Genomic DNA, 26,010 nt, shown 5'->3' with positions numbered 1-26,010 from the left:
TCAACTCTTGTGGTGTCTTCGAAGGTTGAGGTTCCTAGAGGCAGGTGCTCTAAAGGATCTTCTCCTTGATCATTATCCTATTGTTTACTTCATACCTTTCTTTATTTCCGTCATAAATTTTGTCCCTTTCTTTTTGTTCTTGTGTTTTTATTGTTTTAGGGTTTTGTCTCTAAACTAGCACAATTCTGCTTCCGCGTCCCTATCAAAATTGGTGCATGATCAGTGAAAAAATAAAAAGAAGAATCTGTCATGGTTAGGATTAAAGTTAGGTTCCCGTCTGATGTAATCAAGAGAAGCATGATAATCACACAAATTAGTTGAGACTTGAGAGCCATGTAGCACAAGCTTGTCAACCGTGATGCACAATTTTGAATTTAGCATATATATGCTCCTTAACAGTGATGATAAGGGCAGCCATGTAGTTCAAATTTTAAGAGAAGAGGAAAGAATTAAAGAAAAAATAAAAAAAAGACCTAACAAATTTGACTACCTTGTAGTGTCATAGAAACATCTTTAACAGAACACAAGATAAATGTTCCAACCACTACATCCACAAAAGCATCATCTAATGGTATAGCTTCCCCAACTTGAATACAGCCAACAACTTGAAAGCTTAAAAGATGACAACATAGGCGCTAAGAACTGCCACATAATAAGCTGAAGAAAATGATAGCATGTGGCAAAACATCACTAGTGGAAAAGGAACTACACGACAAAAGCCTTCACAATATAGGAACAAATCCAAGGGTTCATCATCAGCTCTAAATTTAGTACTGTGACAATATACAACAGCAGTCAACCATGAACATTCAATTGTTATTTCATTTAGTTGCTTTTTGTCCAACCCAAAAGCAGTATTCAACATTAAATTCATTACTATCATCGTCATCCTTTTTATAGCGTTTCCATTTCGTGCCATTTTCAGGAAGAGGTAATAAAGTGAAAAGAAGAACATAACATTATACATACAGCATTTATAAACTCAAAATTTTCTGCTGGCAAGCCAGCAGATATTGCTGAAGACCGAGCATGCTTTTCCAGCTTTTAGTCTGGATCAATGCCAACAATCTGAACATCGGGATTACTAGCATAGTAGCTGAAATCATTTTGATAGAAAATGTAGTAGATGTTATTCTAGAAAGAAATAATTGTTTTTGCATTATTTAGTATTTTGTAGGTTTCCTTCTAAGGAAGGAAGTCTGACTTGCTTTTGCTTTTTGCTCTTTATATATTTTAATCTACAAGTTGAGCTTTCTTAAGGGGAAGGAAAGCTTAGTCTATAAATAGACTAGGTTACCATTTGTACTAAACATCTTGGATGATGAATGAATATTAGAGATGATATTTTGATTATTCTCTCTCTCCCTACATTCTGATTCATTCTCTCTTTCTCCCCCTCTCTTTTCTCGATTTCCATCTCTATTTCTGCTGTATCTCCCTCTTCTAGCTCTGTTCAAATCAATATGAGCATGTGCGTGTGTGTTTTGCATTAACATGGTATCAGAGCTAGGCTCTGAACGTTCCTAGGCTGTTTTCACAGTCGGAGATCGGAGAAAAACTCACAAGGAAGCTCAGCATACTCTGTTCACGCTGCCACTGCCCAGAGCCACATAACCCGACGTCATATATAAAAACAGACGCCACCATCGTGCTTAGGAGGAGAAATCCAGTCAGAACCAGAAAAACCACCTCTGCCCACAGTCACACGCGCCAGAACACGCCGGTGGAGTTTCTGCGCGTGGTCCTCACGCGCCACTCACCGTCACACACACCATCCGCACAGTTCGCCAGAAATTGATTTTCAGTATTTTTACAGAATTTCTTCAACTCTGGAAAAGATGAGGGGCACAAGTCATTGCCTAAAACTTATCTGAGGGTAAAAATTTTTGTTTTAAGCTCCTAAAGCAACGCTGGTAAGGCCGACGACCCTCTCATTTAACTGGCTTATTTGGTTATTAAGGGAGGTGTTTTATTCATCGCTAGTTCTGAGATCTTTGTTGTTCGGTACTTTGGTTTCTTTGAGTATTGCAATTTTTATTTTTATTTTTTAATCATGTTTTAATTTAATATTTTGAAATATATATATATATATATATATAAAAGGAAATTTACATTGATTATTATGTTGTTAATTTGTGATTTTTGATAGCAGTGTTCGTATAACTTAGGACACCTACCTCACACACAATTCGGCCCTATACCCGAGTCTAAAAATTACCCTAGGTTAGTTAAAGTTTCTAACAGTTTTCCTGAAAGGTTTTTGAACTTTCGGAGATTTCTGTGAAGACTTCACTCGAGTTGTTACCTATTTAACATATGATCTCTGTGAAATTTTTAAATTCTTAGAGTATTAGTGTTTTTAAAAAGGGACTTCACCTATTTAGGTGAGGGCAACTTGGGAGCCTTTCTTCCTTAAGTTATTAAATCCACTCCAAACTTGCACTTTGCTATACCATCTTTGCCATTGGTATGACCATTCATGATTTATACGATAAGAAAGCTTTATTAGATCAAGAAATTACTGCCCTAAAATCTGCCATGGCTAATAACTCCTAAATCACCCAAAATCATCTTGAAAAATCTAAAAGGACTCAAAGGGCATATGTGGACCAGTGGTTAGATGAAATTAAAGAATTTATGAATAATAAATTTGAAGAGATAATGGGGGCAATTCAGTTGACATACAATAAGATATAGGGAAAACAACTGAAGGGTTACTCAAAAGACCTATCATTAGAGGAGAGTCAAGTCTTAGAAATGAGCAATTCCCAGTCCACAATCAACTTAGAGGTAATTCCCTTAGGATTGGTCATTCCTCTAGAGCTATGGGTGAAAGACACAGTAGACCATCTCCTTATGAGTTTACCAATCATCATTCTGACGACATAGATGATACTTGGAATGGATAAGGGCCTGAAGAACAACTTCATAGACTATACCAGTTAGTCCATAGGAATGGTAGAGAAGGCCTTAGAAGGACACATACTGATGACATCACTAAAAAGGTTAAAGTTGAAGCTCTTGAGTTTGATAGATGATTGAATCCTAATGCATTCCTGGATTGGTTAGTTAGCATGGAAGATTATTTTGAATGGTATGACATGAGAGATATTCAATGAGTTTGGTTTATGAAGATGAAGCTCGTGGGATCTGCTAGAAAATACTGGTAAAATGTCCAAAGGAACATTGAGCGATAAGGTTGGCGCACCATTACCAAGTTTGTTAATGGGCTCAAGCCATATATACAGAAGGAGCTGAAGTTAAACTTTCAGAATCTCTTGAAGAAGCTTATCATAAGACTTTAGAAGTAGAGTCTCTGTCACAATACTCATCCGCAAAGCGTATCGACATGCAGAGTAATCAGTTTAGACAAGCACAAACTTCTAATCTGTCTGAACGACCAACAGGAGCACTTACTTATAAAACTAGCTCGTCTTTTACACCCACTCAAGCAACTGGGTTAAAGGGTAATACTTCTAAGCCTAGTGAGGCTATACTTCCTGCTTCCCGCCCTAATAATTCTTTTGTTGAGTGTTTTCGTTGTCACTCAAAGGGTCACATTGTGTCGAAATGCCCACAACATGCTCTAGTTATTGACTCACAATGTGAGGGTGAGGAAGACAATACAAATGCTGACGTTGTCATAGATCCGATTGAGTGTCCTTCAGATATTGATGAGGACATCATCATTGATGAACATAGTGTGAGACACGTCGAGTTAGAGTTTTGCGATGCATTTTATCTATCCCTTTGCTTAGTGATTCATGGAAGCGAACAAGTATTTTCCATACTTATGTGAAGTGTGGAGATAAAGCTTGCAAATTAGTGATTGATGGAGGGAGTTTTAGAAATGTTATTTCTAGTCAAGGAGTAGCCCGACTCAACCTCAAGACAGAACCTCACCCAGAACCTTTTTGTGTTGCATGAGTCGACAAAACTTCTTTACCAGTCACCTAACAGTGTCGCGTTCCTCTTCACTTAAGTGACTATAAAGAAGAGATTATTTGTGATGTTCTTCCAATGGATGTTGCTCACATTTTACTTGGTCGACCATGGCTTTATGACCACAATGTTATCAATCATGGTCGTGAGAATACCTACACATATAAGCATGGAGGCAAGACGATCTTGTTACGTCCTGCTAAGCCTGACAATGAAAGCAAATACTCAAGTAAATCAAAAGGCACAAAACCCAAAACCCACAACTTGCATCTTCTGATAGAAAAACAATTTGTACAAGAAAGCATAGAGAGTACGATTGTGTTTATTTTGGTATCCAAGGTCTCGCAATGAATTGCTACTACTTCAGAAATGCCAGAAGAGGTGTAACAGCTCTTACAACAATTTTGGGATATCACTCTAGATGAGCTTCCATCTGAATTACCACCAATGAGAGATATCCAGCATGCAATTGATTTCATTCCAGGTTCACAATTCTCTAATCTACCGCACTACAAGATGAACCCTAAAGATAGGGCAGAGCTTAACTAACAAGTCAATGGATTGTTGGAAAGGAGTTATATCCAGTATAGTATGAGTCCTTGTGCAGTACCTGCTCTTTTAACCCTGAAGAAAGATGACTCTTAGAGAATGTGTGTAGACAGCAAAGCCATCAACAAGATCACCATCAACTATAGGTTTCCCATTCCTAGACTTGATGATATGCTTAATTTAGTGTCTAGATCTAGTTAGTTTTTAAAGATTGACCTCAGAAGTGGTTATCATCAGATCAGGATTCGACCTGGAGGTGAGTGAAGGACTGATTTTAAAATGCAAGATGGGTTGTTTGAATGGCTTGTCATGCCTTTTGGGTTATCAAATGCCTTAAGTACATTCATGAGAGTAATGACTCACCTCTTTCGCTCATACTTAGAAAAATTTTTGGTGGTATACTTTGATGACATACTAGTTTTTAGCAAGTCAAAAGAAGAACATTTGGAACATCTCGAGTTAATTTTTCTTACCTTGCGTCAAGAACAGTTTTATGTTAACTTGCATAAGTGTTCATTTCTTCAAAACAAGTCATCTTTTTGGGTTTCATAGTTTCTGAAAGGGGTTTAGCAGCTAACCCTGAGAAAGTCCAAGCCATTCAAGAATGGCCTGAGCCACAATCTCTCCATGAAGTATGGAGTTTTCATGGCCTTGCTTCTATAGACGCTTCATTACAAACTTCAGTACCATTATGGCTCCTATCACTGATTGCTTAAAACAAGACAAGTTTCAGTGGACTTCTACAGCTTCTGTGGCTTTCCAAGATATTAAGAAAAAGCTTTCTCAAGCTCCAGTCTTATCTTTACCTGATTTTACAAAGTGTTTTGAAGTTGCTTGTGATGCGTCTGGGATAGGAATCAGAGCTGTACTAAGCCAAGAAGGTCACCCTGTAGCTTTCTTTAGCGAAAAGCTCAATGATCCCAAACAAAAGTACTCCACTTATGATAAAGAATTTTATGCAATTGTGAGATCCCTTGAGCATTGGAAGTACTATCTTCTTCCGCAACAATTTGTTCTTTACTTTGATCATCAGGCGCTTAGGTTTATCAACTCTCAGTGGCACTTAAACGCTAAACATGCTAAATGGGTTGAGTATATTCAAGGATTCACTTTTGTAGTCAAGCATCGTTCAGGAATAAAAAATATAGTGGCTGACGCCCTAAGCCGTCGGATCAACTTGTTGCATACTATGAGCATTAGTGTTGTTGGTTTTGAAAACTTAAAAGAAGACTATGCTTCATGTCCAGATTTTGGGATCATATACCAAGAAGTTCGCAGTGGTAACCATCATGAGCATGTTGTCATCCTTAAAGACGGTCATCTCTTTCACGGAAGCAAGCTATGCATCCCATGTACTTTTATGCGAGATTTTCTTATATGGGAGTTACACGCTAGAGGTTTGGCTAGTCATTTCAGGGTTAATAAGACAATGGCATTAGTCAAAGATAAGTTCTACTGGCCTTCACTCAAGCGTGATGTGGCTCGCATAGTATCTCAATGTTGAAATTGTCAAACTTCTAAAGCCAGGTGACAAAATACCAGTTAGTATACTCCTTCGTCGATTCCCAAGGCACCTTGGAAAGACTTAAGTATGGATTTTGTCTTAGGATTGCCTCGCACAGCTAAAGGTCATGACTCTGTATTAGTTGTTGTGGATAGGTTTTTAAAGATGGCTCACTTTATTCCTTATAGCAAAACAACGGACGCTTCACATTTGGCAAAGTTGTTCATTAAGGAGATTATGCGTTTACATGGGTTACCTACCACTATCGTATCTGATAGAGATGTTAAGTTTGTTAGCTACTTTTGGAAGACCCTATGGACACTTTTTGGTACCCAATTGAAGTTCTCTTCTGCTTTCCACCCCCAAACTGATGAGCAAACTAAAGTCACTAATCGCAGTTTGGGTAATTTGCTTCGGAGTTTAGTTAGAGATAGGTCGAAGAACTGGGATTTGGTTTTACCCACTACAGAGTTTACATATAATAATTCAGCGAATAGGTCTACAGGCATGAGTCCCTTCCAGATTGTTCAAGGTTTTAATCCTAAATAGCCTATTGACCTCTTGCCAATCCTATTGACATTTCGCATCTCTGAATCTGCAGAATCTTTTGCCAATCGCCTTCATGAATTACATGCTGAAATTAGGCGCAAATTAGCAACGAGTAATGATCAATATAAATTATCTGTTAATACTCATTGCCGATTTCAAAGCTTCAATATAGGTGATTAGGTTATGGCTCGCATTCGTCTAGAACGTTACCCTAAACACGCTTTTAAAAAGTTGCATGCTCGAGCTTCAGGATCTTTTCACATAACAAAGAAATTAGGATCTAATGCTTATCTTTTAGAATTACCTTTGATATGGCCATAAGTCCAGTTTTTAATGTAAAGGATCTTATGCCTTACTGGGAAACTTTTGAGCCTCCCCCTTTGCTTTCTAATGATTCTGCAGGTACTCAGCCTTCACAAGTGCCAACTCTATCATTACCTGCTGTCTCACCATCAGTTGATGAAATTGAGACCATTATGGATGATCAAATGGTCTTGACCTCTGAGGGGTCCGTCTGTCATTATTTGGTTTGTTGGAGAGGTCGATCTGATGAAGATGTCACCTGGATTTTAGAAGATGAATTCCAACAACTTAATCCTGCCTTGCTAGAAGCCTATCAACTCTCTATCTCTCTGGAGGAGAGTTCTTTGCAGCAGGGGAGAATTGATAGAAAATATGGCAGATATTATTCTAGAAAGAAATAATTGTTTTTGCATTATTTAGTATTTTGTAGGTTTCCTTCTAAGGAAGGAAATCTGACTTACTTTTGCTTTTTGCTCTTTATATATTTTAATTTGCAAGTTGAGATTTCTTAAGGGGAAGGAAAGCTTAGTCTATAAATAGACTAAGTTACCATTTGTACTGGACGTCTTGGATGACGAATGAATATTAGAGATGATATTTTGATTGTTCTCTCTCTCCCTACATTCTGATTCATTCTCTCTTTCTCCCCCTATCTGTTCTCGATTTCCATCTCTGTTTCTGCTGTATCTCCCTCTTCCAGCTCTGTTCAAATCAATATGAGCGTGTGCGTGTGTGTTTTGCATCACATTTCCTGTACCAATTCCAACCTCCAAATTTTTTGCGTCTTGTCCCTCAAATTGCTGAAGATTTCTGACTTGCAACGCTCAACCTAAGCAAACAGGGGAAAAAAAACTAAGTCAAATTGGAACCCAATGCAATTAATAACTCGACATTAAAATGAACAACAAATATTCTTCAACATGAATCCAATCCCCAGAAAACAAAAGTTCATCCAACTAGACCTATATTAGTATGTTTCAGAGAAAATAAAAGTATTATACTGAATCATTCTTGTGTATTCATTGCTTGCATAAGCACTTACAATTGTTAAGAGAGTAACAAACCCTTGGCCAAGACACGTGGCTAATGATGAGTGAGAGATAGAAAAGGACAAAGGCAAAAGGATGTACAGCTCAGAGCATATGACAATCAGGTGATGGAATGTTGAGGTGAATAACCAAAATCATCCTTTGACTCTGATGTTGCAGATGACTGATCTTTTATTGCCCTAACACCCCACCTGAACCCAACAGTGATGAAATTACAGTGAGGTTCGACCTGAGCCATGTAAATCTTGAGGTAGGAATGGGTTTGGTAGGAAGATAAGCTAATTGATATTGACCAGAAACATAAATAAACAGATAAGGATGTAATTGAGAAGCAGAAGAAAAAAGATCAACAAGTTTCATGACTAATAGGACAACCTCTAGAAACAACAAGAGCCAAGACAAAGCGAATCGTGACAGTTTTGACAACAGAAGAGAAAGTTTCATGGTAATCCAAACCTTTGTGTCCCTTGTAAAAATCAATCGACTGAGCAGGTTTCCTTTTGGCTCTGAAGACCACTTCCGCAGCCATGGCTTGACAACGACATTAACAAAGGGCCACAGTTGGCGCAACATCAACAGAGGGCCACCTAAGCGTACCATTAGTATACACTTTATGGCAAGAAATATGGTGTTTAGTAAGAGTTAGTGAGTCACAAAAGCAATTAAATTATAGTATTTCATTCATTGCCTTGAGAATTTTATGGAACATACAATGGTGAATATATATGTACACACACACTGATGGTGCAGCGTGATGCGGGTGAGAAATGCGAGGAAGAGGGTCAGTCAGAAGGAGGAGAGTGAAAAATTAGTTACAAAACAATCAGATTTGGCTGAGGAATACAGGCAAAAGCCAGACGAATAAGGAGAATCCAGGATATGGGCTGACCCGTCCAAGTGGCCCGACCCGATCTTGACTTGTCAAAATTTTCTGCATCTCACTGATAATCCCTTTCATCATAAAATTAGTATAACTGATTAATTGAACTGAGTGTGTTAGTTCAATTAGCAGACCATCATTTTTAAACAATCGAGCTTGAATGTTGTGTTGGTTTTTTTTTTTAATAATCCATCATTAATAGTAATTTGTCAATTTTTTTTGGGGCAACCAATAGGAATCAGTCGTTGATGTATTAGAAAGTTATCATTGATGTTAATATGAAATATAAAATATATTCCGGCAAAAAAATATAAAATATATAATAAACAACCTTTGTATTCTAGCATTTTTTTATAGAAAAAATACGCTACATAAAAAAGGTAATTCATCTAAAATGGTTGTACCTATTCACATTGTTGGAGCCCTTGATTATAATTATGAAAACAATTACGAAGTTTTAAATTAAGAACTAATGTTTTGAAATTTATAATTATGAAAACAATTACCTTATGAGACTAAAGATATTTTTAAATTTTAAAACTAAAGTTTTAAATTACTAAAATTATAAAAACTGAGTTGTAAATGAGTTAAAATTTAAGAACTTGGTTTTATTTGAGTCAAAATTATTGAAACTAAATAATAACTAAATTAAAATTATATAAATTAAATGATTAATGTTTCTTAAAATTAATCAATCTTAATTACTTTTAATTTTTTTTATATACGATCTAAAATACAATTTTTTTGATAAACTTCTTTAAATTATAATTAATAATGGTATTCGTGAAAAAGAAAAATTCAATGTTATTAGTAACTTTTTGCAAAGTGTTCTGTATTTTTATATCAACATTAATTGTTAAAAAATATCTTATATTTTAAATTGAAGGGGTAGTATATTAATACCCTTAACACAATGTACATTAAATAATTAACATGGTTATAAGGTTATAAGGTTGGAGAGAAGCTTTATCATACTGAATTAACATGGCCACGGTCAAGACCGTGTGATTACAAACAAATCAAGAAAACATTTGGAAGAGGAAAAAAAATAAAAATAACCTCTACATCATGAAGGTGGTCTGTTGAAAATTTTGATATCATAATTATTATTATTATCCACTTGATGATCTAGCCAATGGACGCAACAATTTGCTTGGTGAGCTCTTGAAGCTACTTGTAAGCTACTCCATATATATGAGGGTTTACAAATGTAGCTTTTTTCAAAGACGCCGTGTTGAGCTCAACTCTTGAAAACCCAGCTTCTGATATATAGCCTTCTGTGTCCCTACAGAGGTGACACCCATCTGCAAGTGTCTGTTGAAGAGGATCTAGAATTTTCTGGATAAATTTGAGAACTTTTCCCTCTGCATCTCCATTCAAACACAAGTAAGAATGCAAACAAAATTAAGCTTCTTCCCAAAATCACAGCATTCCATTTCAAAAGCGAAGTAGATAGTTCTGTTTACACCTTTTGCTCCAACATGTTCCACAAATACGTATAGCCCGCCTGGTCGCAGAACTCTTTTGATTTCTACACAGAGAGATTAGGATTTAAATTAGGTTCCCTTCTGATGTAAATCTGGAGAAGCATGATAATCATACAAATTAGTTGAGAGCCATGCCTGAAGAACAAGCTTGTCAACCATGATAGACAATGTTGAATTCAGCGTATACATGCTCCTTACCAGCATTGATAAGGGCAATTATACAGTTCAGATTCTAAGAGATGCAAGAAAGGTCCTAACAAATTTGACTACCTTGAATTGTCATAGAAACATCTTTAACAGAACACAAGACAAGTGTTCCAACCACTGCATCCACAGAAGCATCATCTAATGGGATAACCTCCCCAACCTGAATAAAGCCAACAGCTTGAAAGCTTAAACGATAGCATATGGCAGGACATCATTGGTAGAAAAGGAACTACATGACAAAGGCCTTCACAATATAGGAACAAATCCAAGGCTTTATCATTCCAAATTCAGTACGGTGACAAAATTTAACAGCAGTGAACAATAAGCATTCAAATCTAGTTATTTCATCTAGTTGCTTTTAGTCCAATCCAAAAGGAATTTTTCAACGTTAAAATCCATGGCCATCTTCAACATCATCATCCTTATTACAGCATTTTCATTTCTTCCTGTTGTTAGAAAGAGGTAATAAAGTGGGAAGAACAACAGAACATTATACGCACAGCATGTATAAACTCAAAGTTTGAAGGTGGCAAGCCAGCAGATTCTGCCGAGGACCGAGCATACTTTTCCATCTTTTGGTTCGGATCAATGCCAACAACCTCAACATCGGGATTACTAGCATAGTAGCTGAGATTAGGTCCGGTACCAATTCCAATCTCCACAATTTTCTGCGCCTTGTCCCTCAAACTGCTGAAGATTTCTGATTTGTAACGCGCAACCTAATCGGAACCCAATAACGCAATTAATAACCCAAAACATTAAAATGAAGCACAAATAGTCATCAACATGAATTCAAACCCCAGAAAAATGAAAGATATGAACCTCAGCTTCATAAGATTTAGTAGCGGTGTTCAGAACGAATGCGAATAACTCCTCGTACCAGCCAGGCTTGGGTGGATGAAACTCGTTAAGAACATCCTACAAAAATATATCCATCCAACTGGCCCAGTATTAGTATGAACTCAAGCAACAAGCTCGACCCTTTCAATGATCTTATCTGCGTAGCAAATTTCTCGAATACTTGGAATTACCGTGTAATTAGAACGCGGAACAGATTCAAGGAGTTTAGATGATTTGGCCGGGTCCACCGAGTCTGGTCCGATCCGTTTAGAAGGCGAAGAGGACGAGCAATTAGAAGACAACACCATCGTGGAGGCAATGCTAACAGCCTAACAGCGTCAATGGAGCTGAAATTCGCTCCGTGCTATGTGTGTGTATATATATATTATCGACATTACAAGGCCAAGTTTGCTTCTTTGGTATGAATTGGGATTGCTTGTGCTATATTTGACTGCATAGGAGGGAAGCAGTCAAGAAAATCTGATCCGCCCAACTTCTCTTACTCGTGCAACACCAAGACTTGGTCATCCTTATTCGTTAAGATTTAAGACTTCTCAGCCAGAACATGTATTCTAATGCGACTCATGAAAGTCTTGCAAAGAAGGACGCGCATTGTGCCAACAAGAGAATTCGGATGCCGATCAGGGAAAATAAGAGGAGAGAATTCGGATAAGTGAGGATGTAATTTGGATTGGCGTCCTCAAAAAGAGGGTTTTATATAAATTATAATTTAGAGAGAATGACAAAAAAAAAGAAAAAATACTTTTAAAATGTATAAATGATAAAGAAATACTGAAAAATTTAATAATAATTATGTGGTGGCTCAGAATTTGCCTGACATATTGATTTTTGTCTAAATGATAAATTTGCCTCCAATTTAAAATTTGAAATGAAATATATGGATGGCATTGACTCTTTAAGAGAATGCAACTTTTTTTAACCAAATGATAAATTATAAGTATCTTTCTACCATTTTTTTCATTAGTAAAATGCAATATATGGAGGACACTGAATAGAGAATGCAACTTTTTTTTTAAAAAAAAACCAAATGACTAAAATCTAATAACAAATTATTTGTGTCTTTCTATCACTTTTTTCATTTGCAATTACATTTCAGTCATTTACCTAAAAAAAGTTATCATTCTCTATTGTTTAAGTTGTCAATGTCCTTCACATGTTTCATTTCAAATTTTAAATTGTATGCAAATTTGTCATTTCATCAAACACTGATATGCCACACAAGTCCCTAAGAATTGCGCAATAATTATTTTAAATTATTCTCTATTCATTATCATTTACATAGTTTAAGGGTATTTTTTTTGTTATTCTCCCTATAATTTATAAATTAAAATTTGGAGAAAAGTCAGTTATTAAAAATTTAAAATTAAAAGAATAAAAATTATCTTTAAAATAAAAAATTAAAATGTTACTTTTAGAATTTTCAAATATATTCTTGTTGAACATGCAGTTTCATTTGCTCGGCAGACTAACTTGAGAGGCAGACGACCTATTCCCATTTTGTTTTGAAGTCAAAGTCATCGATGAATGCCAGGAAGTCCATTCCAATTTGCCTTCTTTTTTTTTTTGGTGGGGGGGGGGGGAATTAGTCCCAAATGCCGTACTTGGGACTATTTATTTTTTTAAAAAAGGCAAGAATTTGAATTACGTAAAGATTAATAAATTGCCATCAATTTGACAGTGGTTATACATGTTTTTCCTTAATATTTAATGTAATTGCAACATATTACATGATGACTAATAGAGGGCCTTATTCAACTTTGTAATGGACGCTTTCTTTCCTGTAATTAAGTCCTTCTTTAAAAAAAAATGGATATTAGTTTCTAACATCAAGCCCAACTTTTTTTTTTTGGTTATATGAAGTTATTTTTTGTAATTCTATTTGAACTATTATCATGCATTAAATGTAAATACCTATCTCAGTAGGAATTTAAATGTTGGTTTGCTATATTATAAAAAATTAGTTCCTTTCATTAAACCTAATTCATTTCACAAGGCCCAACTTCATCTATTACTAAAAAAGGCATACAAGCCTGCTAATCACTCTATCAAGTGAGCATGAACAACTCAAGTTAGATCTTCATGGATTTATAATTCCATCATATGAGCAAATCTTATCAAGGCATGCAATCCCACAGTAAGGAAGTGCTATGTTCGCATAACATTCAAACTGAGATTTAGGTGATTCAAATCTCAGTTTAAGTCTTAAAAGCTCATTGAAGAGTATGAAAGATGTTTGAATGAACAAAAATAGTTTTGGTTAAAAAAAATAAAAAAAATAGTTAAGAGCACATCTTGTCAAGAAGCCTATTTACATGGAATCTGAAAATAGAAACTTTTGGTTTTAGCTGTAGGTAAAATTTAGAAGCTCATCTAAATATAACTCACGTTATAGTTATTAATTTTTATCCTAATTTTAATTTACAAACTTTAGTTTATTATAATTTTAGTTTTGCAACTTCAAATATAAACAAAGCCCCATGCATGATCAGATGCTTTTATATTCACATAAAAAAGCCCCATTTTGTCAAATGTAATCTGTAACATTTTGATTTTTTTTTATGTAACAGCATGGCTTCACCACTGCCTCTCCAGGATCTTTTGACGGTGTTGGGACCCCTCCCCTCACGGGGCCCAGTCCAGTATTCACCACAGGTGGTACTGTGGCTATTCCTCACCCTACCTTCACGGGGATCTTTTGAAATCTTTCCAGACTCGAACCTCCAACCTCTACCACCTTAATGAAGTTGAGACTAAGTCTGGTACTATTAAGTCTGGGGAGGTTCCAAAAGACCCTCGTGAGGGTGGGGTGAGGAATAGCCACAGTACCACCTGTAGTGAATGTTGGACTAGGCCCTGTGAGGGGAGGGGTTTCAATACCGTCAAAAGACCCTGAGGAGGCAGTGGTGAGATCGTGCTGTTACATAATCTTTCTCCAATACACCCTCAACACTAGTTTTAGGTTGTAGTATTATTGTCATCAAAGTATTAAATACTAGACTAGTCATTAAACTATTTAAAACACTTATTCAAAGATTAATAGTTAAAATTATAGTCGAACCATGATTAAATTGATTATAAATAAAAAAATTTATTAAATTGATTAATATAATAACTTAATGTTTATTGGTTCAATCGAGCAGGTTGGCTGTATATTATAGTTGTCATTGCTAGCTTCTTCAACGGCACTTTGATCTTTTGGAGAAGCATCATTATTGCCACCATCCACAGTCAAAAGAGAAAGGTATTTTAACATGGTAGTTAGTTGGTTGAACCAAGTAGAATGGGCTTAATTTCTTTTTAGTTAGATCAAAGATTTAAATATTGTAAAAACAAATAAAAATAATGTTACAAGAGCTCCCCTATTATAGACTGGTGATATTTAAATTTAAGAAAGAATATATATAAGTCTCATGAAAATAATTTATTTAAAAATAAGTCTCACAAAATTTAAAAACTATAAACAAATTTTTAAGACTTGAGTGTAATTTAAAATTAAAGTGAAAAAACATTACTATCCTTACTTATTAATTAGGTTATAATGATAAAGATGCCCCTCTACCTTAATTAAACAATAAGCTTGCTCTCTTCATCAGTCTGCGGCCGCTCGCTCTGTATCGCTCTACTGCACACGTTCTTCTCCTTCATTAGTTTGTGAACTGCTCACTTTGTTCATATCACTCGCTCTCTTCTTGGAATTGTTAGGGCAAAATCCATGATCCTTCATCATCATCACAATCAATTGTGATCAACATTACTTCTCTTTGTTATTATACACGCTTTACACACTAAAGGCTTTATCTGAGTAACCTAAAGAGATTTCATCATTCACTTTAAAATTTCATTACTTTAAGTTTCAATTTTTACTGTTCACCATTCAGGTCAATTTTTATTGTCCACTGTTCAGACTTCTCATAAAAGTAGCTAGATACAAGGTAGTGGAAAAGAGATATAATAATTTGAAAAAATGTTTGAACACTTGTAAGTAAATTAAGAAATTCTACTCATAAATTGTGAAGTTATAATTGTAAGTTGATAATAAATACAATTTCATTTTACTATTTGTAAAACACAAAATAAGACTTGTAAATTAAGAAGTTTTACTTATAAATTCTGAAGTTACAATTGCAAGTTCATAGTAAATACAATTTCAATTTATTATTTATAAAAACAAAATATGACTTGTGAATTAAAAAGTTTTACTTGTAAATTATGAAGTTATAATTATAAGTGAATGATAAATATAATTTCAATCTACTGTTTATAAAACACAAACTAGAACTTGTGAATTAAAAAGTTTTACTTATAAATTCTGAAGTTATAGTTATAAATGAGTGATAAATATAATTTTAGTCTATTATCTATAAAACACGAAATAGGACTTATAAATTAAGAGGTCTTACTCGTAAGTTGTGAAGTTACAATTGTAAGTGAATGTAAATATAATTTTAGCTTACTTTTTATAAAACATGAAATAGAATTTGTGAATTAAGAAGCTTTACTCACAAATTGTGAATGGTAAATACAATTTGAGTTTACTATCTATCTTTAAGAGGTAGCAATGTATTTTCACTCCAATTTTAAATTATATTCAGGTCTCAAAGAACTTGATTGTAGTTTTTAAATTTTAAAAGACTTATTTTTAAATAAGTTGTTTCCACAAGACTTATACATATTTTTTAAAAAAATAATGGATATTGTGAAATTCTTTTACCCAAGAACATAATAGGTTTTACTCATAAATTTGGAAAAAACATGTCAGCTTTTTGAAACTATTTTACTAAATAATGCCCTTCATTAATATACCTTCCCATCTTTGATGTACCGACAATTGGAAAACGGCGGTCCACTTCCATGTTAAACAAAATTAAAAAATTAAATACCAAAGATATTAGAAAGTTAATTGTAAAAAGGTCAGAACTCCATTTTGTGAAAAAAAAGGTCAGAACTTAAAAAATCCAAGAATCCATGTAAAAAGTTACATGTTAAAAATTTTAAATTTAAATGTTAAAATCGGTTTTAGATGACTCATATCTTATTATCATGATGAGCACATAAATCAAATATAAAAAATATTTTTAATAGATTCACAATTATAAGATTATCTTTATTTTTAATTCTGTACCTATTAAAACAATAATTTATTAAAAATATAAAAATAAAATTTATTAAATTTGAACAATCCAAATTGATTCTCATTGCAAAATTGAAGAATTCTAAAATTAGATCCAGAATGGAATAGGTCATTTGCATGTCATAATTTTTTAATTTAAAAGGCATGTTAAAAGGAATTAGCAATGTTTATATTTTTTAATATGAGACATTGATATGGATACATGTTAAATTGAAGACGGTAATTTTTTAAAATTTTAGAGTACATCTACAAGAAAATATGTATCATACATTCAATATACAAGAATATATATATTCAATAAGTTAGAAAATATGTACGGATGTCTTGAGTTTTAAACAAATAATGAAAATATATCTATAATAATAAATTAAAATATTTTAAAAAAAATTTTAAGTCATTTAGAAACATTTTGACGAAAAAAATATAAGAATACAAAATCATATAATATAAAGGAAGAATATCAATGTTGATACAGATTTGACCTTGAATTTAGACTTGGATCAAATCTTTTATCTAGATACACAAAAATTTAGATTTAAATTATAATTTTTTTATAATTTTAAATTTTATTAATACTCTATTCATTTGATATTTCAACCATTTTAAATATTTTATCCTCTTTATGTTTTTACTTTTGACATCTTCACATTTCTTATCGATTGAAAAATAAAAATAAACTTATCATTTTCTTGTTCTTTTTCATTGTAAATCTCAATTCATCTTTCTTTTTTATTTGAAATTTTTTAAACTATCGAAATAAAAAAAATTTAAATGTATGGATTTCAAATGCAAGGTATCAAATTTAAAATCTAAATCTAAATCCAAATATTATCTATTCAGAATCATTGTAAATATCAAATTTTTTTCTTACAGGACATGTATTGTGTTGAAGACAAGTATTTTATTTCAAAGAAAAGTCATTAATTCATATGTTTTGCATTAGTAATAAATAAGCAAATAAATCAATAAGTACGTAGCTCAACTAATGAGAAGTTGTGCTAACTTAATCAATTATTTAAGTTCGAGACCTAGACATATAGCTGTGTCAAATACTTATTAAGAGAGTTTTACTTTCAATGTTGTCCTGCCTGGCTCAGTCCATAAATAATGAATAATTGTATATAACAAAAAAGGCAAATAAAATGACAATGACAAATTTGTTGAGGCATGACATGAAATCCGCCAACAAAAGCAAAAATGGCTTTGCCATGTTTTGCATTCACTTTAGTAAGTTATTGGGAGAATTTCATTACCCGAACATGGACGAGACATTTTATCAAGTCAGGATCAAAGAATATCAAAAGCTCACTGCATGACCAAGGAACTAAATTGAAATATGCTTTAAAGAGAAATGACCATAATGCCTTTTTATAGTTTTAACAAGTAGCATTAATGAATTAATGAATAGTATTAGTGAATTAATAAATTAAGTTAGGATTTAAAGAACTTATCAAAACTGAATATGTAGAGGATACTATCAACAAGCTTTGGTAATAAATCAGCAAGCACTATTAGTAAGATAATAAGTTAAGTTAAAGTTTTAACAAGTCACCATGATTGAATATATAGAGGGTAATGTCAACAAGTTTTGCTATTGAATAAACAAGTATTATTAGTGAATTAACAAATAATATTAATAAAATAAAAAAGTAACGTTAATAATTAATAAAAGGCGTTATGGTCATTTCCCTTCAAAACATATTTTTAATTTAATCCCTTGGTCTTGCAGTAAATTTTCAGATTTCTTTGATTCAAATTTGATATAATGTCCCTTCAATGGTTCTACAATGAAATTCTGCCTAAGTTATTATTCAAGTAAATGCTTGTTAAGTTGAATATCAGCCAACCAACAGTAAACATAATGGGAAAAAAACCTTCACACAACTTGTTTTTGATTGAAATATCAACTCATGTGATGTTGAACTACAACAACTACGTGATAATCATATTTCATCAGATATTTATTATATGTTTAAATTACAGAAGTTGATATAAAAAAATTCATATAAAATTTTTCTACTGTAATCTCTATCAAAACAGCGAGACGCAAAAGGCAGAATCTTATGTAGAATGTAGTATGTATTCAGATGCAGTTCATGCCTTGTCCTGTTCCTTTGTTCACTATAAACAAGCACACGCGTTCAATTGTTCTACATGATAATAAAAAACCAAAAACCACTTTCCATAGTTAATTATGTCTTCCTTTCAAACCTGCCAGGGATAATGAACCACACTCTGCACAAGACAATAATGTCAGCTTGCAATATTGCTCCTCCAACATCAACTTCTAACGGGAGAAATAACATGTTAAAGTTCTCGTTGCTTGGTTGGTAATTCAGAGGCAACTATGTACATATACATAAGAACACATTCATATATCAAAGTAGGTCCACAGCAAGGCAGGAGAGAATCTTTTGAAGCTACTTGTAAGCCAATCCATATACAAAGGGGTTTATAAGTGCAGCAATTTTCAGAGAAGCTGTGTTGAGCTCAACTCTTGAAAATCCAGCTTCTGATATAAAGCCTCCTGTGTCCCTACAAAGGTGACACCCATCTGCAAGTGTCTGTTGAAGAGGATCTAGAAATCCCTGGATAAATCTGAGAACTGTTCCCTCTGCACCTCCATTCAAACAGAAGTAAGAATACAAACAAAATCAAGCTACTTCCCAAAACCACAGCATTCGATTTCAAAAGTGAACTGGATAATTCTATATGCACCTTTTGCTCCAACATGTTCCACAAATACAAACAACCCGCCTGGTCGCAGCACTCTTTTGATTTCTACATGGAGAGATGTAATTATTCAGATGATGCACTTGGATTATAAACTCGTGCATGATCAATAAAAAAATTAAAAGGATAAGAATCTATCATGTTTAGGATTAAAGTTGGGTTCCCTTCTGATGTACATCCGGAGAAGCATGATAATCACACAAATTAGTTGAGAGCCATGTAGCACAAGCTTTTCAACCATGATACACAATTTTAAATTCAGCATATATCTGCTCCTTAACAGTGATGATAAGGGCCGCTATGCAGTTCAAATTCTAAGAGGGGCGAAAAAATATAGGGGGAAAAAATAAAAAGAAGGACCGAACAAATTTGACTACCTTGAAGTGTCTTAGAAACATCTTTAACAGAACACAAGACAAGCGTTGAAACCACTGCATCCACAGAAGCATCATCTAATGGCATAATCTCCCCAACCTGAATATAGCCAACAACTTGAAAGCTTCAAAGATAATACTACAGGTGCTAGGAACTACCAGGTAATAAGCTGAAGAAAACAATAGCATATGCCAGGACATTAAGTACATCACTAGTAGAAAAGGAACTACATGAAAAAGCCTTCACAATATAGGAACAACTCCAAGGCTTTATCAGCTTCAAATTCAGTACTGTGACAATATATAACAGCAGTCAACTACAAACATTTAATTATAATTTCATCTAGCTGCTTTTAGTCGAATCCAAAAGCAATTTTCAACCTTAAAACTCATGGCCATCTCCATCATCATCAACATCATCCTTTTTACAGCATTTTCATCTCTTCCTGTTGTTAGAAAGATGTAATAAAGTAGGAAGAACAGAATATTATGCATACAGCATGTATAAACTCAAAATTGGAAGGTGGCAAGCCAGCAGATTCTGCCGAGGACCGAGCATACTTTTCCATCTTTTGGTTCGGATCAATGCCAACAACCTCAACATCGGGATTACTAGCATAGTAGCTGAAATTAGCTCCTGTACCAATTCCAATCTCCACAATTTTCCACGCCTTGTCCCTGAAATTGCTGAAGATTTCTAACTTGCAACGCGAAACCTAAGCAAACAAACAAACAAACAAATCTCAAATCGGACCGATGCAACTAATAACTCAAAACATTAAAATGAAGCACAAATATTCATCAACATGAATCCGAACCCCAGAAAAATAAAAGATGAACCTCAGCTTCATAAGATTTAGTGGTAGTGTTCAGAATTGATGCATACAGCTCCTCGTACCAACCAGGCTTGGGTGGACGAAACTCGTTAAGAATATCCTACAAAAATATCCATCCAACTAGCCCAGTATTAGTATGAACTCAAGCCACAAGACTGTCCCTTTTCAATTATCTTATCTGTGTAGTAACTTTCTCGAATACTTGCAATTACCGTGTAATTAGAACGAGGAACAGCAGCGGTTGTGGGGCGAATTGGGAAGAGAGTAGCTGCCAGTGATGCAGATTCAAGGAAGTTCCTTCTTCCGCAACAGAAGCATGATTTGACAGGCTCCAACGAGTCCGGGCCGACCCGATTAGAAAGCGAACAGACCAAGTAATTAGCTTTGACGAAGGACTGAGATGGGGGACGTGAAAGTCCAACGAAGGGAGAGGAAGACAGTACCATTGTGGAGGCAGTGCCTACAGCGTCAATGGCGCTGAAATTCTCACCGTTCTATATAATCGACATTACAAGGCCAACTGGCAATTAAAAAAAAAAAAAAAAGACATTACAAGGCCAAGTTTGCTTCTTTCGTAAGAATTGGGATTGCCTGTATTTGACTGCATGGAAAGGAGTCAAGGAAATCTGGTCCGTCCAACTTATGTACCTGCTAGATGCTTACACGTGTAACTCAAGACTTCGTCACATTCTTATCCACAAGAATGAACTTGCTCGAGGAAATGAACTTGCTGAATAGAGGAGGCTGTGGGGGGCGTGATGACGGATAGCAATGAAGTGATGGTGGCAGGATTTACGTTTGGTCATATGGGAGAAGATAGCCTCGCTTCTGAGCATGGTATTGAAATTCAAATCGAATCGATCGGGTCAATCCAAAAACCAATGACTCAATTCCTTATTCGGTCTGAGTTTACTCCTAAATCAGTGAAGGAATGAACCGGTGTAACCCAGTATAACCCGGATAACCCGATTGGGTTGACTGGGTTAATTGGGTTATTATTTTTTCAGACAGAACCCCAAAATGACGTCATTTTGGAGAATTTTTATTTTATTTTCTAGAGCACTGAGTTTGAAAATAAGATAACCAAAAAAGTAAAACTGAAGTCAAAAAATAAAAAATTAGAGGCAAAGCACGCTAAGTCCAATCCAGATTTCTAGATAGCATTCGGTTTGGCCTTTCGTCTGTGTCTCTCCTCTCTCGCCCTAACTTAATTGGCGTCTCTTCTTCAGCTCAATCTTCGTCTCTTCTCTAGGCTCCAGCTCTATCTTTGTCTCTGCTATCTCCATCTCTTCTCCAGCTCAGTCTGCAACTCTCCGTCTCTTCTCCAGCTCTATCTCCGTCTCTGCTGTCTCCGTCTCTTCTCCAGCTCAGTCTCCGCCTCTTCTCCAGCTCTGTCTTCATCTCTTCTCTAGACTTTTAAGATTGAAGGGTTGTAATTATAAGGATAGATATTTAAAGTGTTGTATTTTATTATTGTTAGACTTTTGAGTGGTTGAATTTGGTTGAATGTTTTTATAATTAATGTCTTTTTATTTAAATTGTATTATTTTAATCATGATCGATTTGTCATCAGTTCAACCCTCGATTCAACCTGGTTGAACCACTAACCCGTGACCCAATGTCATGATCAGTTTAATAACCGGTCCAATTTTACGTACCTTGCTTCTAAGCTGTGGGCAATGATGATAGGCCTCAAAGTTGCATGGGACATGGGTAGTCGAAGGCTTAATTATTTTAGAGTCTGATTCGCCTAATGCACTCAAGGCTGTGACAAGAGATTCAACTCACGAGCATCATGAATGAAGTCTGATCAAGGAGATTTAAAGTCTGCTGAGGCAAGATTGGGAGGTTATCAAGAGGCACATTTATCATGAAGTTAATACTGTGGCAGATCACCTTATTAAGGAAGCAATTCATGGTTAAAGCTGATAATATGAGCTTAAGCTGTCAACCTGAAAAATTATGGCGGGCTAAGTTAAAAAAACGGGCTCATTTAAATCCAGGTCACATAATCTAAACTCACAGCAGGCTAACTCGCTTATTATTATTATTTTTTTAAAGGACATAAGACTATCTTTTGAAGACAAGCCCTCTGCAGCATTTTTTCACAAATGGTTTTAAATCACAAAGGCTCTGCCCTTGGCCCCTCGCTTGCTCGATTGCTCTATGCCTTCATTAGTCTCACAAGCTCTTTGCCCTTGCTTGTCGATTGCTCTGTACCTCAATCTATCAATGTCACAGTTGCTCAGTCCATTAGTCGCTCAACTTCTCAATTCATAGATCTTGCTTGCTTCCTTCTCGCTTGCTCGTTCAGTCGTTCAGCATCTCACTTGCTCGTTCATCTGTCTATTGCATAATCTGCTTGTTAAGGAAACCCAAAGTCATTTAGCTCTCCACTCTGGCCATCGCTTTCTTCTGAATCTGCTCACCTCAGCTTAACTTAGAGTTCAGAATCTCTCGATCCCCCCTTAGCTCAACTCTTCTACTCGAGCTCCTCATTAATTGAATCTTATGCTCGCTGTCTTGCTTGTGCTCAGGTTTGTCCCCTCATCTTGTTTCTTACACTATGATTTGATTAATTCTTCGTTCTCAATATGCAAATAATTGAGTAAAGTTGTACAAGAACCCACCAGGAAATGTTGATCCTTTCTAACTTGTAACATATTTAATTTCTAACTTCAAAGCTAAAAAGGGTTGGTTGGTATGAGTGGTAGAGAAATGTTGTGCAAGTTCAGTGGCTTGGGTTAAATCATATACTTGATTTTGTTTTGGGCTTCAAGATATGATATTGTCTTTTCTTACCACATTGATTATGATTTTGTTACTATTGTTGTTATTATTTTTATGTTTTAGCTTACTGTTTTTTTGTTCTTGCTCACTTTTGGTTTGTAAGTTTGTTGGGTTTTCCAAGCTCATGTTTGTAATTTTCTCGTAATGTTCACATGTGCTTTATATGTGGAACTAGCTGAGTTTCATTAATAATACATTTCATTTCATATCAAAGCTTGATATGTGAATGTCTATAATTACTTAATACACACGCTTGCTGTGATTAGATGATAAGATTGACCACAGTTTATGTGTGTGAGAGAGTCATGATATGGAAAGGAAGCCTTAAAGGGGTGAGAGAAAGTGATGAAGTTATTAGGCCAAACTTAAAGCTGATATATCTATCTTTATCGACTTTTACATTTACAAGGAATTGAATCTGTATATACAATTATGGGTTTGGTTAATTATGCAGGGATGAGCTTCTTGCTGAAATATATATACCAGACTTTGCTAATTTTAAAAACTGTAAATCCAAATTCTTCATTTAATTCAACCCACCTAATTCCTTCCATTTATCACTGAACACCAAACTTCTTGATCTTCTCTCCCTATCTTTTGTTTTTTTTTTCATCCTTTTTCTTTCTTTTTTTTTTACCATGAATTCCTCTTCTTGTCACTCTTATAATTTTTTGCTTTCATTATTCTTTTCTCTTTTAAGCTGTTGTTGACACACATACACATGACTTGAAAGTAAATTTAAACTATAGGCTACCATAAGTTATAAAAGCGAACTTTTTGTTTTAAACAAGAAGCTATTTGAGTGACAGCTCTACCTCTCTTATTTAAAAGAATACCAAGTTTGAACTAAGTTATTCCTGTCACGATATTAATGAATTGCTTTATTAGTGCTTACAATTGTTTATATGGAACTAAATGTTCTTCTGTATCTGTGTATAACTTCGTTAGAGAGATCAAGCTGTGAATTAATTATAGTGAATTGGAATTCTAAGACTCATCACAAGTATACAATAAAGATAGCTTGTTTTCACTCAACACAATAGTAAATAGGGTCTTGAATTGTATATAAAGTTTCTTTTTTCTTTGCCTTAAATCTTAATACCTACCTTTTTGTTGGGGTTTGTTTTGTTTTGCATAGAAGTTTTTCCTTTAGCCTCTTTCATTTGCATTGTGTTTGATTTGTTTGTTCACTAACCAAATCTGTGTATGTTTCCTCACATTAGCTTTTGTGTATGTTTCTTAGTGCCTATACTCATTTAATTTTTTGTGAATTAATTATATGTTATAGGATGGCTTTTACTAGTGCTACAAATAATCAAGCTAATGTGGAAAAACTAGCACCTACTGAATCTGACTCTTATGTGCAAGATAATTCAAATTAAAAAGCTAAAATAAAAACTTTGTACATATGAAGCATGGAAGTATTATACTAAAATTGGTCTAGTAGATGGCAAAGAGAAGGCTACATGCAATAGTTGTGGAAAGCCATTTGTTATTGGTGGTAAGGATTAAGGCACTTCAACCCTTTGGCGTCATGTGTTTATCACTTCTAAAATATCATGAAACTAGTATAATAGATTAAGTTGGGAAGCTTAGCTAGATAAATTGATCACAACAAAGTTTGAGAAATAATTTATATGGCTATGATTCAACATGATCTCCCCTATTCTTAGTTGGATATGAACAGGTTAGGGAATTGCACAAATATTTGAATCTTGATTTTAAACTTATTACAAGAAAAATTGTTGTGGTGGATGTTTGGAATTTTTAATGTCATTAAAAAGAGTATAGCAAATAGTCCTAGTAGAATATGCTTGACTTCTGATTGTTGGATTGCTATAACTTCTGAAGGGAAACTTTGCTTAACTGCACATTTTATTGATGAGAAATGGAAACTTAATAGCAAAATTCTTGTGTTTACAAAGATAGATCCTCTATACTCTAGGGCTAAACTAGCTAAAAAAATGCATGAATGTTTAATAGATTGGGAGGATTGAGAAGAAAGTGTTTTCTATCACTCTGGACAATGATTCAACCAATGACAATATGCAAGATATATTGAAAGATGTGTTGAACTTTCAAAATAGCTTAATATTTTTTCATTTGAGATGTTGTGCTCACATCTTGAATCTCATAGTTCAAGAAGGCTTGAAAGTAGCAACTGATGCAGTATATAAGATCAAGGAGAGCATTAAATACGTAAAGGCATTAAAGGCAAGGATGATTAATTTAAAAAATATGTTCAAGATGGAGGGGATGATATTTCTATGAGCTTGAGGTTAGATGTCCCAACTAGATGGAACTCAACACATGCAATGCTTGAAAATGCACTTAAATATTGTCGTGCTTTTGTTAGTTTAGCTTTACATGATACCAGTTTTAAATATTCTCTTACAAGTAAAGAGTGTTCTAGGGTGGAAGAGCTGCGCAAATTCTTGAAGTCATTTGTAGTGATAACAAAGTAGATTTTTGGGTTATCATATCCAACTTCTAACATGTATTTTATGCAAATTTTAAATATTGAGTCATCGTTAAACGAAAATTTGGGTAATGTTGAATATGTGATTAGAGATATGGCTTCTAGAATGCTTGTCAAGTTTGATAAATATTGGAGTGATTACTATGTCATTCTTGCTCTTAAGATTATTCTTGATCCAAGGATGAAGTTTTATATATAGTAAAATATTCTTACTCAAAACTTGATCTAATACATTGTAATGAAAAAATTGAATATATTAGGAGCAAGTTATATTATTTGTTTAATGATTATAAAGATATGGGATCATCATTGTCTTCAGCTACTAGTAGTGGTATT

At 34.3% G+C, this 26,010-nt stretch overlaps 2 protein-coding genes across 2 annotated transcripts; both read right to left on the bottom strand.

Annotated features, from left to right (window-relative positions):
- Window positions 1-9,729: 9,729 nt before the first annotated feature.
- Window positions 9,730-11,978, bottom strand: LOC129311346 (uncharacterized). Its single transcript, XM_054953589.1, has 6 exons — window positions 11,502-11,978; window positions 11,293-11,388; window positions 10,971-11,189; window positions 10,534-10,630; window positions 10,245-10,307; window positions 9,730-10,140 (listed from the first exon to the last, which is right to left on the bottom strand). The coding sequence occupies exons 1-6, from the start codon at window positions 11,616-11,618 to the stop codon at window positions 9,947-9,949; spliced, it is 786 nt and encodes a 261-aa protein (XP_054809564.1). The 5' UTR covers window positions 11,619-11,978; the 3' UTR covers window positions 9,730-9,946.
- Window positions 11,979-18,523: 6,545 nt separating this feature from the next.
- LOC129311345 (uncharacterized) lies at window positions 18,524-20,928 on the bottom strand. Its single transcript, XM_054953588.1, has 6 exons — window positions 20,618-20,928; window positions 20,410-20,505; window positions 20,067-20,285; window positions 19,573-19,669; window positions 19,181-19,243; window positions 18,524-19,076 (listed from the first exon to the last, which is right to left on the bottom strand). The coding sequence occupies exons 1-6, from the start codon at window positions 20,849-20,851 to the stop codon at window positions 18,883-18,885; spliced, it is 903 nt and encodes a 300-aa protein (XP_054809563.1). The 5' UTR covers window positions 20,852-20,928; the 3' UTR covers window positions 18,524-18,882.
- Between the last annotated feature and the right edge of the window lie 5,082 nt (window positions 20,929-26,010).

Source organism: Prosopis cineraria, unplaced genomic scaffold (genome assembly GCF_029017545.1).
Source record: "Prosopis cineraria cultivar Desert tree isolate PC_DT_omini unplaced genomic scaffold, ASM2901754v1 PC5, whole genome shotgun sequence".
Lineage (NCBI taxonomy): Eukaryota > Viridiplantae > Streptophyta > Magnoliopsida > Fabales > Fabaceae > Prosopis > Prosopis cineraria.
This window is presented reverse-complemented; position numbering and strand designations above follow the sequence as displayed.